The 17,771-nt window shown below is 36.8% G+C and overlaps 1 protein-coding gene across 18 annotated transcripts in view; it reads right to left on the bottom strand.

The window, feature by feature from the left end:
• TENM3 (teneurin transmembrane protein 3) overlaps positions 1-17,771 on the bottom strand; it is a 437,496-nt gene that overhangs the window by 133,197 nt on the left and 286,528 nt on the right. For 16 of the 18 annotated variants that reach the window (XM_080379140.1, XM_080379150.1, XM_080379151.1 and 13 more), the window contains one exon: positions 5,313-5,550. In XM_080379140.1, coding sequence (XP_080235266.1) covers positions 5,313-5,550 — 238 coding nt within the window. Of the gene's footprint in view, positions 1-134; positions 228-5,312; positions 5,551-17,771 lie in introns of all 18 variants that reach the window. The other 2 variants (XM_080379147.1, XM_080379148.1) reach the window with 1 other exon arrangement.

The raw sequence follows: 17,771 nt of genomic DNA, 5'->3' as shown, positions 1-17,771 counted from the left end.
TTTTAAATCAGATATAAAGATGAGGAAGTCTGTCCCAGATGTTTTTGACTATTGTAACCAGCATTTTCTTTTTACATCACATTTTGTCTCCTGTGTCAACAGTTAGCATCATGCAAACACTTAGAGTCACATACCCATAACTGCTATCGTGATATGTTGGAGAAAACACATCCATCTCTATAAGGTTGTCATGACCATTTGCAAGGACTGCTTGATTTCCTAATTCTCTATACACAAAGATACAAAAAGATTAAATTAGAGTGGCAATGTCAAATTAAAGAACGGGATGATCCCACAAAAAGAATATACTGACTCGTTGCATAACTTTCTTTTCCCACAGATGTGCAAAACTGCAACTGCATTTTGAATGTGGGATGTGCCTTCCATGCTGTCTTCTGAACTACATGTTGGATTGAAACCTGACACAGCATTACAAGGCTACCATTAGGTGGTCACTACCCTTTGGTGGTCCCTTATTTAAGTGCAAGTCCTTGAATAAAATTCCTGGCTGCTGCCTGTGGCAAGACAGGCTTAAAGACTGAACAGTGCATAGTGGGGGATGTTGTTTACTTGATGAGGCTGGACTGGAGATGAAGTAATAAAAGTGAACTGAGACAATTAAAAGACAGTCTCTTGCTGGCTATCTGGCACAGCCAGTCAGTCAGCCAGAAAATATGCAGAGGGCTGGCTACCAGAGTGAGTGGAGATGTCACATTCTGCAGACAACACTGCACAGCAGCCTGGGAGGGAAAGGAAGGACCACAGACTCTGGCTCTCTCGGGGAAAGGCAAGCAAATGAAGGAGGAAAAACAAAGTTATGCACTAATATTTTATTTAGGACTACATGTTTCTTTTGTCCTATCTAAACCAGGAAAAGGTTAGTTTTGGAAAAAACCACTGGGTCTATGCTTACTTCAATGGCTGTGTATCTTTGAAGAGGGGAACGATAAACGCAGGGAATACTGTGCAAATACTATTGAATTCTGGACTATTGGTGCTTGCCTAAGAGACGGGATGAAGCACACAGCATGGTCAAATTCCAAATATTCATGGTGACAGCAAGGGATTTTTGCGTAGGAAGGATGCCAAAGAGATCAAGCAAAAATCTAAAGTAACACAATATTCACACCAAGGGAAACTTGTAAGGATATGGGCTCACTGTGCTAGGATTCAAACACAGATGCTTGGTGAGTACCTAACTGCATGAGAACGTCAAAAGAAAAAATAACTTTTTTATTCAACTTTACTGTTTGAAAACAATACTGGTTGTTTGACTTAATGAATGTGGATACATACTACTACAATACCATCTAATGTGTGTATATACCGACCCCATAATTAGGGTAGGTCAATCTGTAAAATGCATTCATGCACTCAGCAATCTGAGACCTGTTTCCTCAACTTGCAAACCAGTGATGTGGCATGCCCACGATGATGCACAAGGTCTTCAGATGACTGGGATTTGAACCCCATCCCCAATTTCTGCCTTTATTTTGCACCATGCCTTCTCAATGTAAGTAACACGTTCTAATCATGTCCATGCATGAAAACGTGGAAGACTTACAGAATGGAACAATTTTGAATTTGATTAAAAATAAAAAGGTACTGTTTTAGTGGGTGGAATGTGTAAAATAGCTGCTTCGAGCAGACTTTCACCACCAGCAACACTGTGTTTTTGCAATCAATCAGCCTCTACACAAATTGATTTGAGACTTCCCTGGAAACTATCAACACCCTTTCCACACCTTAATCAATACTGAAGGCGCTAGTTTCATTGGCAGTCCACCCCGATATAGACACCTGGGTATGTTCATCACACTTTAGAAATTTCTAAAATCTTCACGTTTTAAAATGAAGTTTGGATCAAGCTTGCAGAATGGTTTTGAAGTAACGCATTCTAGGAATTGTTTTTTCTGCAGCACTTCTAAGGTATTCGAATAGTTCAATTGAATCCTTTAAAATGATGAAATATTTTCCAGCCATCAAGTATTTCTTCAAGTGATTCCCTCTTTCTTCTCAATAAAATTAGCAGATAAGTAACTGAATACAGTAATGTTCCTAGCAACTGTATTTTTAAGTATGTTAGGGGTAAGGAAAGGCTCACATTATCAGTATAGACTACAAAAACCACATTAGCTTCTTTGTTAGTTTCTGTAAAAAATTCACAGTCCATCATACAAAATACAGCCATCTTTCAAATAATGAGGTATTTTACACAGCAAATCAAGTAAGAAAAAGCAAAGTTCTCTGATTCACTGACACATTAGCACAGATGCTGAATAAAGTTATATAATATTATCAGAGATTTATTCCTTGACTGGAATATGTAAATTTCCCCTTGCTGACAAATTTATCTTAGACATTCAATGCCTAAAATTAATGAAATACTACCTGAGAAATGCACTAAGCTACCAGCTTCCTTTTATCAACAAATTTATGAAATCTAATGTACTTTTCCTCTGCACATCTCTGACATACATAATTGATTGTGCATTAGAAAAAATCTGCAAATTCAAATGTTTGACAGAGAAGGCATTTAAAAACGTAATTTACTAAGTATTTTTAAATACCAGTAATGTAGATCCTACTAGAATGCAAAACCATGGAACTTAACTAATGATCCTGGTGCTCATGAACTCATTACTAAAACTTGAAGGTGAATAAAAACTTAAAGGACCAATGATAATAAAAAAAATACTAATATTTAATTATTTAATCACCATTTATAATATTCAGACACCTGACGTAGTCATGCATTTGCATGATTTTGGCTGTCCAACCAGTAATTCAAAGAACAAAATGGAAAATTATTCAATAGTCCTGCTTTTTTATTTCATCAAAAGTTAAAATTGCTCTACAGTGCTGACTCCTCCAGCAGATCTATGGATTCTACAGCTGAACTTAACCTGTAGCAGGTTGGGGAAGAGTCAAATAGTAATGACCATTAAATGTCCAATGAAAAGGCCCTGCAGTCTGCAGGAAATATTTTCTTACCGCCTTGCTTTTTTGTTTAAAAAAAAGTAGATTTTACTGAGCCCCAATAGAATGAAGACAAGTTCTGCCACTGCTCAGTAACCTCGTTGTCATTTAAAGATGGCATCAAAGATGAAAGAAGCATTCACATAATCGAAGTCATAGTTTTAGGCTCTCACAAAATTTTAAGCAAAGAGTCTTTTTTTTATTATTTATTTATAGTTTTAATTTATATTTATATTTTATATTTTAAAACTCATAAATCGGAATTTCTGTTGGATGTTATTGATCTGTCAGCTTACAGTTCACCCATTTAGCTGGTAACAGCAATGCTTTACACAAAAGTATTAACACTACACAGAGCCAAATTGCAGAATATGCTATTAAATATACAACTGAATCCAATATTATGATAGATATATTTTGAAGTCACTTCCATTACTACTGCAAAACAATAGGGACCAGAACCTCCCTCAGGCTTTGCAAATACATCTCTCTCACCTACACGCTCATACACAAACCCAGCCTTTTCACTATCCAGCTATGTATGACAGCAAGCTGTATGTCATTTTTATGCCACCCATCACCAGTATGAGCCTATAGAGATAGAAAGACAGCTATGTATATATGCTGACATATACATTCTGTACCTCTAAATGGCTGTCATCTAAGTCAGTTAAAAAAAAAAAAAAAACAGGGGGGAAAAAAGCTGACTATGAGCATAAGCTGAAGTATTGCCGAAGTGGAAATAAACTTTCTTTTAGGCTGAGAAAAGGATGAAGGAACAGACCTATCACAAAGTTGTTAACATAGTTGAAACTAAGCCTAAGAATCACACTCAGTAGGGAACCTTAGCCAAAAAAGGGAAAAATCAATGACAAGTAAGATGGGTTCTTCACCTCCAGAGTTCCAACCAAGTGAGACTATTAGAGAAACTACAGTAGGGCTCTGTTAGTTTTTATGTGAAATTTTCACATTTCAGCTCATTCACAAAACACTCAACTCAAATACCCTTAGCTTTTCATCACAACCATTTAAAAGATGAAAAGACTATACCGGGCAAAAAATATTTACTCCAGGTTGGAAGTGGTATTCTCATTCAAGTCCTATGTCTTTTTCTTTATAAAGACAATGAAACCACATATGGCAACAGAAGCAAACACCAAAGACCTTACTGTCTACTGATGATTAACCAGTCTGGAAAACGTCAAACATCTTATTCCCACTAGAAACTTAGCTGTTCTATAAGAAAACTCTTTCTTAACCTACTAAATTGTCTGAGCAAGATGATGGAATCCCTTCAGTGGAAACCTATTCCACAGTGCGTATGTCTCATTAGCAATACATGAGGGCCCAAGAAAACTACAAAAAGGAAGAGCCATTCCCAAGAGCCTAACAGAAGAGTTACTTGAAACATCTATGGGGACACAACTATCTAATAAAGAATCTTAAGGTCATATATTATTTCGATTAGTCAAAATCAGCTGGACTATCTTTACTTTACTACAAAATGTAATGTAAAGAGTTTCAAAGAATGAATCGAAGGGATTTCATAAACATTTTCAGGAATTACTGTCAGCTTCAATATAGTTATAAATGCTCAGTTTGATGCCTAAATTGGAATATTATAGCTTTCGTTAATAAAAAATTAGTGCTGATTGAGTGTTACATGAGTATTAATTAATCACTGTAGGTAAATTCAGCTCTGTGCCAGTAAGTCCTATAAAAAATTTTTATAGATCATTTTGCATCATACATCATCCTGCATCTAAAGAACCTAATGTCGCCCTTTATATTAGTTGCTTCTTTCCCGCAGCCAGTTATCAATTCTAAAAGACAAAAAGATTCACAACAGATTTATCATTACAACAGAACTAAGTGAGCTCTTTCACCTCATCAAATCCTAGGCAACTTTAATAAACACCTAGCCTCACACAGGTATTTCTTTAAAGGGACCAAGTATAAGAGTTAAAAAGTATTATTAAAGTTCCTTGACATTTGACCTGTAGGCAGTATATATTTGACACATAACATACCTGGCAAGCAAGGCAAGAAATCTCTTCCAACAGTCAGAAGTCACAGGTTATGAACAGGAAGGAGAATGCATGCCTGGAAAAATTAATTTACTCTTCGAGTCCAATTGCGCTTTCATAAGCATTGTAAGGGAAAAGGGTATCATTGTGGATTTTAGAGAGAGGATAGATTTTTTTTTTTTGGTACTGAAAAGCTTTCGGTTTTGTTTGCTGAATGAGGGCAAGTATTAGCTGCTGGTCACCTTTCATCAAGTTAAATGTTTTCTTTCAAAGTGCCACAGTCTGTAGTAGTACCTAAGTAGTTACCTGCTTTCCAGTGGCGCATTACTGCCAAGGACCCAGCTGTCCTGCAGCTGGACTGACTCAGGTGTGGTTTGCAGCTCGGCGGGCAAAGCAGCCGGCGGGGCCGGACTCTGATTCCTCCTATTTGTCAGTGAGTTTCTGTTAAGTGAGGTGATGGATGGGTGATGCTGTGCTGAATGTTGCTTGTGAGAAGGTGGCAAAGGCTGCAGGGTCGACTGGCCTTGGTTATTTGGAGGTTGTTCTAAGAAGAAAGAAAATTAAAGTTCGTTATACACCATCTCAGCATTTGCTACAACCAAACCAGACTGAAAAATTCAATATAATCCTATCATCTAATATATTTGCATATTATTCTATTAGCAGACATTCAGTGACATTCTCTAAGAGCAAGTTTACCCTTGATACACCAAGTTCTAATTAATATACAACAGATGGTAAAATTGCTTTTGGTTTTAATTTGTTTCAGGTTTTTTTTTTTTTTTTTTTTAATCTGGTATTATTAACACCTACAGAAAATAGCATCTGACAGCTCCCCTAATGTGCCTTTAGATTTCAGCTTTTTTTAACAAACCAACCCTGAAATTAAATGGGTAATTTCAGTAGAACACAAAGGTTTTCAAAATGCATATAATCCCTATAATTATTTAATGGAATTTTTTAAGCTTTATTTAACTGCAATAAATTATTACAAGCTAGTTGCTAAACAGCAGTAGACTAGTTTAGTGCATTTCAAATAAGGCAGATCTGCACTATGATCTGCTAATAGATGCTAAGTATTCTTTAGCAGAAGGTCACTCTGTGAAGCAGATGTTGCTTCATGGATATTTAACAGACTGAATCACATCTGATTACAACGTCAGAAGACTCATATACTTAATGACCGTTACATCCATTAGAACACACACAGAACAGATTTTCCAATTTCACACTATGCGATATAACTACAGTTTGGAGTAAGTCACAGGTGATCAGATAGTCAGGCCATCAAAACGAAAGGAAATATTTTTTGACTTAACCAAAGCACACAACACCCATAAAGCTTAAAACCAAAACCTCAAAACAGCAAAACCCACAATCAAATATCCCCAGCGATGTTAGGTTTTAACAATCCGTTCTGTAAAATCAGTGGTAAATAAGTCATAAAAAGAAGACACACTTTGCCATACAACACAACGAATACAAAATTAAAAAAAGTCAAGACACTTAATTTATCATGATTTAGCAATGACTGATAACACTTAAAAATGTAACACTTAACATCTAATTCAAATTGCAATTTATTTCCTAAACTAATGTAGTAGAAAATACTTAATAATACAATTGCAAGTCTTAACCAGAGCAGAAGACACAGGGCCTGCACTTTGCTCACAGTGTAAATGCTTTCACATAGTTTTTAAATTAGTTTTTTGATCTTCATAAGCAATTCCCTGTTTGGAACTGGTTATAACTGCAAATTGTTACAAACCCAATAATAACACCTTGGTACAGAGAACACAGGGAAAGTATTTCAGTTGAAACAGATGTTTCCAATAATTTACAGGTGACTACTATAAAAACAACTTAACAATGAGAAATCTGTCATGTTGTGAACATAAAAAAATTTGAAAATGTTAAGGAATAGACATGCTAAGCTTTAACAGAAATTCCAGACTTTGGAATAATTTTCTTTCCAAGAATCCCATTCTGCCTTCCAGTTATCTTGTCTGGTCAATACAACTTTTGCCACCGACTGCAATGCTGAATGTGTCATTAAAATAATGACAGCATTTACATACCAATAAGGTTTTCAACACCAAAACCCTAATAATAATAATAAAGAAATCCAGGGAGGACAGAACTGATCAGCTTTGTCTTTACTAACACTGAGACCAAGAGTGTCACTCCATGTGATTACAATCACTATCAAGGGCTCCAAGCCACATTTCAACAAGCCAGCTAAAGGAAAGTTAATAGACTAACACTAGCAAAGACTTTTTTCCCGTGTCTATTTAAGATTTTATCTGATTGAGATTACAAGCTATTTATTGGCTAATTCAGAACTCACTGTGGCCCTGTATTTTATTATATATAGGTGTATATGTGTATATAAATTTATATACACACATGTGCATACGTAAACATATATATAAGTATAAATGACTAATTACAGAACAGAAAAAAATACAGGTGACATTAAAACAATTTTCATTAATTTTAATCAGATAAATTACTTAATCAAAATTGTCCTAAGGACCTTTTTTCTTTGTTACTCCCTTTTTTGACTCTCCTACCTGCCTAGCCTTGCTGAACTGCAAAACCGTCCTCCTCCGCAGCTCCTACTAGCTGAAACATTAGATTCTGACATCCCTCTTCTTCATTAATTTCTTTTCTCATTTAAAATCACAGCTGAAAACCAATCTTTTAACCTATCATTTTTAGTACTAAAGATCTTGCATCATCCTCTGCTAAAGACAAAACAGAGGGTAAAATAATGGTGTCTCTTGCATAACAGAGGGTGAGTAAGGTGTGTGCCAGCCCTGCAGGCTTGCCTCAAGTGGGTGTCGGGCCCTCCCCCACAAGCTCCACCGGAGAGGAAGAGGGGTAGTAAAGGTTCTGTAAAGGATATTTATGCACTCCCCAAATAAATGCATAGATCTAGTAAGTACACTGATAACATGCTGGAGGAGTGAAACCGCATTCCTCAGCCCATAGGCCAGCTACTTAGGCCACTGTTTGGGATTTAGATTATTCCCCCAGAAATTTACTCAGAACCCACAAAGCCCTTCTGCTATGTAACATATAAACATTACTGACACTGACAGAGTAACATATAAAATAAAGACAGAGTTGTGGGATAAGGAACATGAGGAGCAGGCTAGAAGGGAGCTAGAGGAGCACAGCAAGTGCAGCTTTGCAAAGATCACACATCCTTGAAGCCCACTGTCTCTCTCCATAGGATGCTGCCAGGTGACATTTTCTAGTGTCCGAGGGTGACTCCAGTTGGCAGGGACTCTACAGCCTACAGAGAATCAGAAATACCTGAAAACTCCGGAATGATTTATTCCTCTTCTAATTGTGCAAGAGCTACAGGTAGAATTGAGCCTAACAAGATTAGATTTTCCATAAATCAATAGAGCTAAAATCTATATTCCTCTAAATTTCCTCAGTCCTTTATTGTTGTTCTGAATGAGAGATCACTGAGGACTGCTCTTTCGATCTTTTCTTCAGCCTGCCAGATTTCCTGAATCCACAGTTCTTCTGATTGCTACGCAATGCTTAACAGAAACGTCAATCTTGCATCACTGATTTGTGAGGAAGATATCATCATCATCATCAACAACAATCACGTTTTTAATGCTGTTCTTAAACTGGAGCCAGAGTAACTTTTTTTATTTTTTTTTACTCCTCTTTTAGGGAGTTAATAGCTAAAGAACAGCTTTCAGTATTATTGCAACTTTCACACAAATCTATCAGTCTTACCTAGTAACTAAGCCTTTTGACATCCTTGTGACACTATGGAAATACTCTCATTGCAGGGAAACTGAGGCATATATGTCAAGTGATTCACACAGGTCTCCTGAGATACCAGCATCACAGCTGGAAAGGTACTGGGTTTTTGCTTTTCATAATTAAGGAATTGATTAAGACAGTGGGAGTTTCATGACACAGATACATACTTCATGATGACCTCTGCAATGCTGGAGACTACGCTTGGTGAAAATACTCCTGCATGGGCCACAATGGCCAGCATTGCAACCCTATAACTCCTCCTTCCTCTCTATCCATCAGCTTGCTGGAAAATGGGAATTGTAGAGGGAACCTCTTCTCCCCTCGGTTAGTGAAAAGATGGTCCTGGGCTTGGCCAGGGCCCTCACAACAAACCACTTATTAGAAATTTCCTTCCTATAGACTATCAGGAAGAAGAAAGACCAAATGTGATAAATCATGACCGTGCTGAAATACTTGGCTTTAAACTGGATGTAAAATGCTATCCTAACTAATCTAAGAGAGAATTTACACTTTATACTACTTTACACTAAAAATAAGCAGGTATGGGTACAGGTGGGCTTATGTCTAAACCCAGTAAGTTTTAATTAAAACTTTCTTGCTCAGTCTAGACCTTAATGACTGTTGAGCAATCCCATTCATCTTAAAGAGATTTCTGCAGCAAGAAGCAAATGTAAATTGTCTGAGCAACCAGCCTGTGCGTTCAAGTTGTTCAGGTGCACCAAAAAAAGCCCCGTATTTCTGAGGCATTTGCTGCGTAAGTCAGCATCAGATAGTCATGCATGCAAACATATGTACAGAACTTGGGAAAGTCACAAGAAATCGGGTAGAAAGCTGTCTTACTACAGTTACATGAATTTTTCAAAACATATTTAAATTGTTGTTTACTCTAGGGAACCACAGTGAAGCAAAGCAGCCATTGCAATTGTAGAGGTAAATTATACGCACTCTGTAGCCTTTCACAAAACCTTCTTTTCTTTTTCAAAAAGTAATTTAAATTTAATTAATTTTATCATTTAATTGTTACAGAATTTGAACAGCATATGAAAGAATACAGAGCAAAGCTTACATGAAAGTAAAAAGTAAGGAGAAACAGACATTTATGATAACTACTGTCATTTGGGGGAAGGGGTTAATTCAGAAGGAGAAAAGCAGACCAAGTATCCAGGAAAGAAAGTAATTTGTTGCTCATTTTGTGCAATAGCCTTTCTATAACAGACAGATCACTGAGACCTGTCAGCTAGCTACTCATCTAGCAAAAAGAGGTGATTTCCATTTGATAAGGACTAGGCTTTTTAATAGGGTGTAATTAACGTTAACTCTGAGTTTCCATGACAAACACAAAAGCGAAGACTTCCATTACGATATAAACACTTCAGATGTGAACATAATGTAATTCAGTATCTGTCTGAAAGAGTTTTAACTCTTTCCAATCAGGTTGCTCCTTTTTTCCTCTCTCTTTAGATGAGTCTCTGCCATGGTAAAGCAAATACCCACAATATATACCAGAAGTAAGCAGCTGGACTAGACTGAATGTTTTAGAAAACTGGTAACAAAAAAGATAACCTCTCCTTTCCAGGTCACTGGTCCCTGGTCTGATAGCCCTTGATTGCTAGCAGTCACAAGCAATTTCTGTAAGAACTGGTTTGATTTCCTCAATAAAACACTCTGATACACTTGAAATTTTACTTAATTGACACATGGACATATCTCCAAAGGTACAGTCAGTGGAAGTGGGATTTACCTTGGAAACCCTTTCACACCGAAGAGAGTGGGTAGTATGGCTTAATTATTCCCACAGCTCCCAAAGGAGCTCTTTTTTTTTTTTACAGTCCCTGCTTACAGGGATAACACAGGCTACCTGTACCACTATGGCCAGAGCTTAAATGATTCTGCCGGCAAGTAAAACCAATCACTCCAGAAGTCTCTGGTGTGGGAGCACCTGTCATGGGAAGCTGTATTTAATTAATGAAAACAAAAAGAAGGTTACGGGTTTAGAGAAAACCCATGTATTTAAGTGTTCATTTGTAATTAGGCAGATCTGTCTTTTGAATGAAGCACTGCTTCTGCCAAGGTGTGCAAGACTTATAGATTCCTTTCTGATCATTTAATACATGATGTAGTGGCAATCGAGATAACTTGCTGTATGTGCCTATTTTGTGGTTAATCCCAAGTATTTGTTTAACCTTATCCATGTCCAAATTGGCTCGGCCCTGCCAACTGCTTCAAGGATCCAAACCACTCATTCAGCCCAAGGAATGAGGTGACATAGTGCCTACCACCACAGGAGAGCTCTTGCACTTTGATTTTTTTGTCAGCCTGCACCATCCTTCCTGCTTGCTTTACAATTAATGGACATACAGATGGAAAAAGAATGAACTCGCAGCCACTGCTGCCAACTACCTCTTGCAGCACCCTGTGCTTCTGTGCTAGCTACCTGTGACAAGAATGTGGAGAAGTGACAAGGACACTTTGATGAAGATATGCATCTTGTGTGTGTGTGTGTGTATACTATTAAAATATAAAATGGGAAAAAGTCATACAAGTAGCTTGATCAAAGTGGGCCAGTGTTTGTCTCCTCATCAGTGCACTGCCTGTAGGGTCTGACAACCTGTCAAGCTACCTGGGAGTGAGAAACTACCGGTGAATTTAACTGCAGGATACGCTCTGAAAGATTGCACTGCCTTGCTTCTGCACCCTGAGATAGGAAGAAATGATAAAGAAAACCTGAATTTTGTTATTCACATTACACATTTTCCTTTAAATCTCAACATTATTTCACTTGTTACAGAGAAATAAAGATGACTGCTGTGAAAGCAAAGAAAGACATGCTTGACTGTGGAGAAACTTAAAATGGTCTCACAGTGCACACATGGTCAGTGTCCGTCTAAGATCTGCCAGATGACAAGAGGAGAGAAGTAGCTGGAGCTCCCTGAAGGGCAGTAAGATAGTCCCTAACATGTAACATTGGTACTTTAAACCACAAAATACAGGTTGATAATTTCCTATGTCCTACAACATATGGAAGTTGTTCTTCACCAGTTAAATACATGCTGGAAGACAAAAAACCAAGTCAAGCGCAAGAAATGCAATCTTTAGGAACTGAAGAAAAAATATTTTTCCAACGTCTTACAAGTATTACTTCAGGCTGAAAGTACACCTGTAACGTTGTCTTTCTCTTTTTCATCCATTTAGTAAAGTATTTCCCCTCAGCAACTTCGTACTGATAATATCTGTATGCTCATCTCTGTTGTATAATTCAGTTCTCCATAATGTTTTAAAAATCTAATGCAGCAAACAGAAACCACGAGTTATTAACAATCTTTTCACAAAAACTTTGTAAAGTATATGAACTACACTTTAAACTTACTTGAAAGGCAGAATTTTTTGTCCCTGGTATTTTTAGAATAAACAAGCTAAAAAGCTAGACACCCTATATGATACGTGACCCTGTGAAGATAGATAAAATAACTTTTTATTTTATGGCATTTACTTTGAAAATCTGATTAAGATAGATGTCTCTAGTTCGTAATTCTTCAATGTCATGTTGTCATAGTTCCCATCAGCAAGATGCTTTAAAGGCTTTCGATTAATATTGCATGCCAGAACTGAAATTACATCCTTTGTCGTTTAGTTCTTAATGGTGCAAGTGATATCTATCAAGTAGTGTTTTATGAAGCATGTGTGATTTTTATTACAGGCTGTTTTCACAAATCTTCTTCAGGTTTCATAAAGACTGTTCATGGTTCACAACAAAAATGCCCTGCATTTACAATCTCAAATGCAATTGAATGCCAATTCTCAAATGCCAATTCTCAAATGCAAAATGAAACTTGGAATTTCTCTGCAAGGTTTACCAAAAGAACAAAACCTCTTCCTTAATTTAAATCTGTATATAATCATATTAATTACCAATGCAAAAATGTTACTGAAAGCCCCTCAACTCTTCATGAGAACTACACAGTAAAAACCCCCACCAACGTCAGTAAATGTAGTCATGTATTATTTTCACAAGTAACGAGTTATGTTTGCCAAATCTTGTAAGTGCCTTAATTTTTTAAAATGGAAGCGACACACAGATAAAGTCAGATGATGCAACATTCCCCCATAATCCAAGTACAACAGAGATTTTCATGTGTAGCATCCATTTCTGTAAAACAAGACACATACAGTTAAAACTTCTTCAGCTGGCTGGAAACCAGACAGTTAGGGGCAGTTGAGAAATAAAATCAGAAGAAAAAAGAAAAACATACAGTCGTATAGATTGATACCCAACTTAAGGTTGGTTATTTTTGGTCAACCTGCCATTTAAAAAAAAATATGCAAAGTCAATAACACAAACCTTAGAGGACACATGAACAGAACATTTTTTTTTTTATTATTATTGTCCAAAGACATCAAGAGCTTTCTCTTGATACCCAAGGCAAATATACTGCAGGAAGAAATACTGCCCATGGAGAAGAAAGTGGGCATTTCTTCCACAGGTGGTGGTCAAGGAAAAATCAGAGGATTTACTTCTGAAAGGTTTATAAAATGTTGTTTCCACTCTGTTGTTCACTGTGGGAACTGAACCAGCTCACTTTTAAAAACATTTTTTCCATTAGCTGGAATCGATCCTCAAAGCATTCCAACATATCCACCTCCAGCCTGCAACTGCTTCATTAACCCCTTCAATACATATGTAACATTTGGTCAGTATCATGGCAGGCAAAATCTGTTTAATTTAGGTACCACATAGTGAATGATACACACCACCTTGTCCACGGTACCATGTAAGAAACCAGCTAACAGAAGGTAGTTACAAAGCACAGAGGGTGAAAGAGCTCAGGCTGGGAGAACAAATTCATCTGGATCAAGGAAAACCAACGATGATCCTGTCATCCACAGGGCAGACATTCTAAGTAACAAAGTAAACAAACTTTGCAGGTTTTCAACTGAATTGAGGATGGCTTAATCATCTTATGAAAGCTGAAACAGAGTTAAATATTTCAGCTTCAGTGAAGAGAGCTACAGTGGAATGAGTTCAGCAAACAGCCTTCCTAATAGTGGCTTCTTTATCCCCACAGGGATTTAAGAAGAAAGATGGAAAAAAAAGAAATACAGAAACACTGCTAAAGTATATTGAAATTTAACCTTCTGGGGTAACATACTTATGATCTTGCTTTACAAGAAAAAGAAATTTAAAAAAGTAACATTAAATGCATGATGGCAACTATGCACACAGAATGAACTAGAATCAACAGTGTACTCACAACACTGCTGTCATACTACACCTTCCTTCCACCCTAGGCTAACCCACACAAGTAGTTAGCAGGGACACCAATAGCCATTACCTCTATTCTCTTTTAAGGACCTGAGGTCTGGAAACAAACAAAACTTTCCAATGATAACACGTCATTGACTTATTTCCAACGATCTACCTGGAGATCAAACTGGGAAAAGATGAGAAATGAGAAAATGCTGAGAAATGGCAGAAGCTTGCTCACTTGAGTGACAAAAATGACATTCAGCTTACATTATGCAGAGATTCAAACTACAATAATGCAGTCTTCAGTGGTGAACTCCTGGCCTGGCTTCCCTGAAGTGGGACTGAGATGTTTTGCAGGACTCTGGGTTCAGGTTTTTTTTTTCCCCTGGGGGACAGCAGTCTCCCAGAGTAATACTTACTCCCTGGGGCTGCGGATCACCAAGCCCATAGGTTTCACTTAAAGTCACACTTGTTTCTATTCGGAATAGACTTTTCTGCATCTTCATAAATGAGAACACCCTTCTTCCTTGTTTAGTCAGAAGTGAGAAAGTTAATGCAATTATTTCTAGCTTCAGATAATATTCTTTGCCCGTAACTTCTAGAAATCAGTGGAGAAATAAGTTTTGAGTTCACAAATTGAAGGCCAGCTTTTTAATCAGAGAATTCAGATTTTCACTGGAAGAAAATGAAACATGAAACAAAAATGGAGAAATCTGGCTGAAAGACTTTGTAGAGAGAGTAAAAAATCAGCTTTCCAAAATGTTGACAGGGGACTGGAATTAATATGAAAAAATCTTTGAGTACATAGCCAAAACCTGCCTGTAAAACACAGGTAAAACCAACTGGAGTATCCCATTTTCTGCTTTGCTCACCCAGCTCCTTATGTTCATACCAAATACAGACAGCCACTTAATTTGACTGCAAAAACTGTGATTTATAAATCAATGTTATAAAAAAGAAGTACCATTCCTCAGCTGTAAACTGAGTAAGTTCTACAATCCTGATTCAGGCAAAATGACAGTGTGTTAATATATGTAGTCATCTCATACCACATGTTTAACTTGAGTGGGGTATGGATTGCAAAGTTTGATGCATGACTTCTTAATAGTTTTCCTAGCATTTTCAAGTGTTAGATAATTTTGGTTCCTATCCAAAATCATTAATCCAAGGAGAGATATGACTGTATGTTTTTCTTTTGTCTTCTGATTTTATTTCTTAACACTTCCAAGAAAAATAATTTGCCAAAAATATTTACTTTAGAAGCAAAGTTACTACTGTACAGATTAAAAAAAACCCAAGCTTTCAAGACATGATTATGTAATGCTTACAGCTGGTACAGCCAGTGCTGCAAAAAACTATTTTCTTCCCAATAAATAAAATAGTACCTAAAGGCTCTTTTACTACTTACTAAACCTGACTTTTACTGACATATGGCTGACATTCAAGAAGGAGCAAACCAGTAGAATTCCTCAATTCCAAGAGCCAGGGGGAAATTCTTCACTAATTAAGTCAACTGAATTTCTGTCATGGACTTGTTAAGGTTAATGGCGCCTCTTGAACACTTTGTAAATTCACAAATCCAAAAGTAGTTTGAAAGGCCCCAAAATTAGTTCATCATAAACAAAGAAATTTTTGACCAATTTCTGCATGCTCAGCCTTGTCTGGGAACACAAGGCCACACTAATAAAATCTGTAAAAGATAAGCTAGGAATGGGAAAACACAATATACAACTTCTAAGCACAAACAGGTAAGTTTGTTTTATCAGATTTGAAAGAACTCAGATAAGAGGGATTCATGTTTTGCTTTGGAGGAAATGAAAAAGGAACAGGGGCAGTGAGATGAAAAGAAAACCATTGGGGGAAAAATGGTGGAATTGCAAAGAAAAGGGGTTGAATGAATAACACACAGAGCAGACGCAAAAGTGAACAGCTAAAAGAAAAAATGTAAGAAAAATGAGAAAGCATATACAATTTTTTTAGAGAATCCTAACAACCAAACTTTTATGGAAAACACAGAAGTGAGATGCTTACTCTACAGCCTTGACTTTTAAAAAAGGAGTTTAATCCTGACTTCTAGAGCTAAAAGTAAAAATCTTTATAGGCTGCAGCTTGGGCCTTAGAGCAACAGCAAAATAAAGTAGTAGGTCACCCGAGGAATCCTGGTCTCCAGATCAATTAATTGATCTATCTGTTACCAAGTACAAGGAATATGCAGATCAGGAAAGGCAGAAAAAGAATGAGGAAACAAGCTTCCAAAATAGCTTTTAAATACTTTTTTCTCCTAAGTGCATCAGGAAGAGACATGCCTAAGAGGGGGAGGCCTCCACAAGAGCAAACTGAGGAACTATTGTTCTCTAATGACTTTAAATAAGCTTTTTAGGCTTACATGTGAATTACAATTTTGCTCTTCCTCCTTATGTTTAAGAGACACTACAAAACCCATCTTGATTTTAGTATGATATTATTCTATTCTAATGACAATCAAGTCTAGTTAGGTATCAATCAAAAGAACAAATTCATTGCAAAAGATTTCTGGGTTTCCAGCATAGCTGCTTCCTTTTCAGAAGGAACAGAAAGTCATTAATTAACCCTCAAATCAAACAAAATTTTTGAATTGCTGAGAGTTGAAACAAAAACTACGTTTCAGCCTACTGTCCCAGTTCATGTAACTTATCAATAAAACTCTCCCATACCTAGCATAGCATTTGAAGTTAATCTATGATAATGTCAGAGGTATCAGTGACAGGGAGAGTGATTTAATTAGACATTTGTATGTGTTCACTATTTATCCTGCAAGTGCCGTGAAGGACAGCACTATGCCGAGCACCTTGAACAGAATGTACTATAATTAATGATAATAAAAAATTATGTCCAATAATAAACAAAAGTTAGGAGGCATATTCCTGAAATATTCTTAAAAAAGTGTAAGACCCAGCAAATTGTGAAAATCAGTCTTTCTTACAGTTAAATTCCACATATATTTTCATAAATGACTGTAGGCTTTGCCTTTTCCTGTACGTATTTTCATTATGCCCTAGCTGTCTTTGCTGCTCCACAGCTGTTTCCAGCAGGTCAACTTTCACATCAGTTTCTAGCTAAACTGTACTGCTGCTTGTCTGAACCAAGCTCCTTAAAAAAAATGTGGTTGATTCATGTCTTAGTAAGCTCTTCCTTTTAATAACACTGCTGTAGTTCTAAGGCAGACACTGACAGAACAGATAAAAGGTAGAGAAATCACAGCTAACAGCTATATCCTTTGATTTAAGTAGCCAACTAGATGGCATACACATAAAGACCTAAAAAGACTAAAACTAAAATATATGTTTTTGAAACAATGGCAAAAATACACAAAGAATCACAAAGTAAATCTCCACCACGGTGCAGTGCAAAGTGATGGAATATTCCACAGACTGTTAGCAAATGCAAGTTGAATTCCACAATGCTCCTGCCTTCCAGGCAATTTCAGCAGCAAAAGAGATGTTGCTGCTTCTTCTGGGGTATGCAAAGGCTAAATAAAATGATTCATTACAACTCTATGTCCTTCTGGCAGAATTACAGATTCTGCACATTATTTAGTTCTTAAAAAAGGATTGATCTGAAACCAACTAATAGTAATCGAATTTCTACATAAACAGAATTTGAGTTTCAAATTATTTAATGTGTATGAAGTGTATAAACTTCCTTTATACCCAAGAGCTGTCATTTCAACAGTCACAGATTTGGCAAAA

The sequence above is a fragment of the Falco punctatus genome (assembly GCF_963210335.1).
Source record: "Falco punctatus genome assembly, chromosome: 1".
Taxonomy (NCBI): Eukaryota; Metazoa; Chordata; class Aves; order Falconiformes; family Falconidae; genus Falco; species Falco punctatus.
Note: the sequence above shows the minus strand (reverse complement) of the source record. Positions and strands in the feature narration are given on the sequence as shown.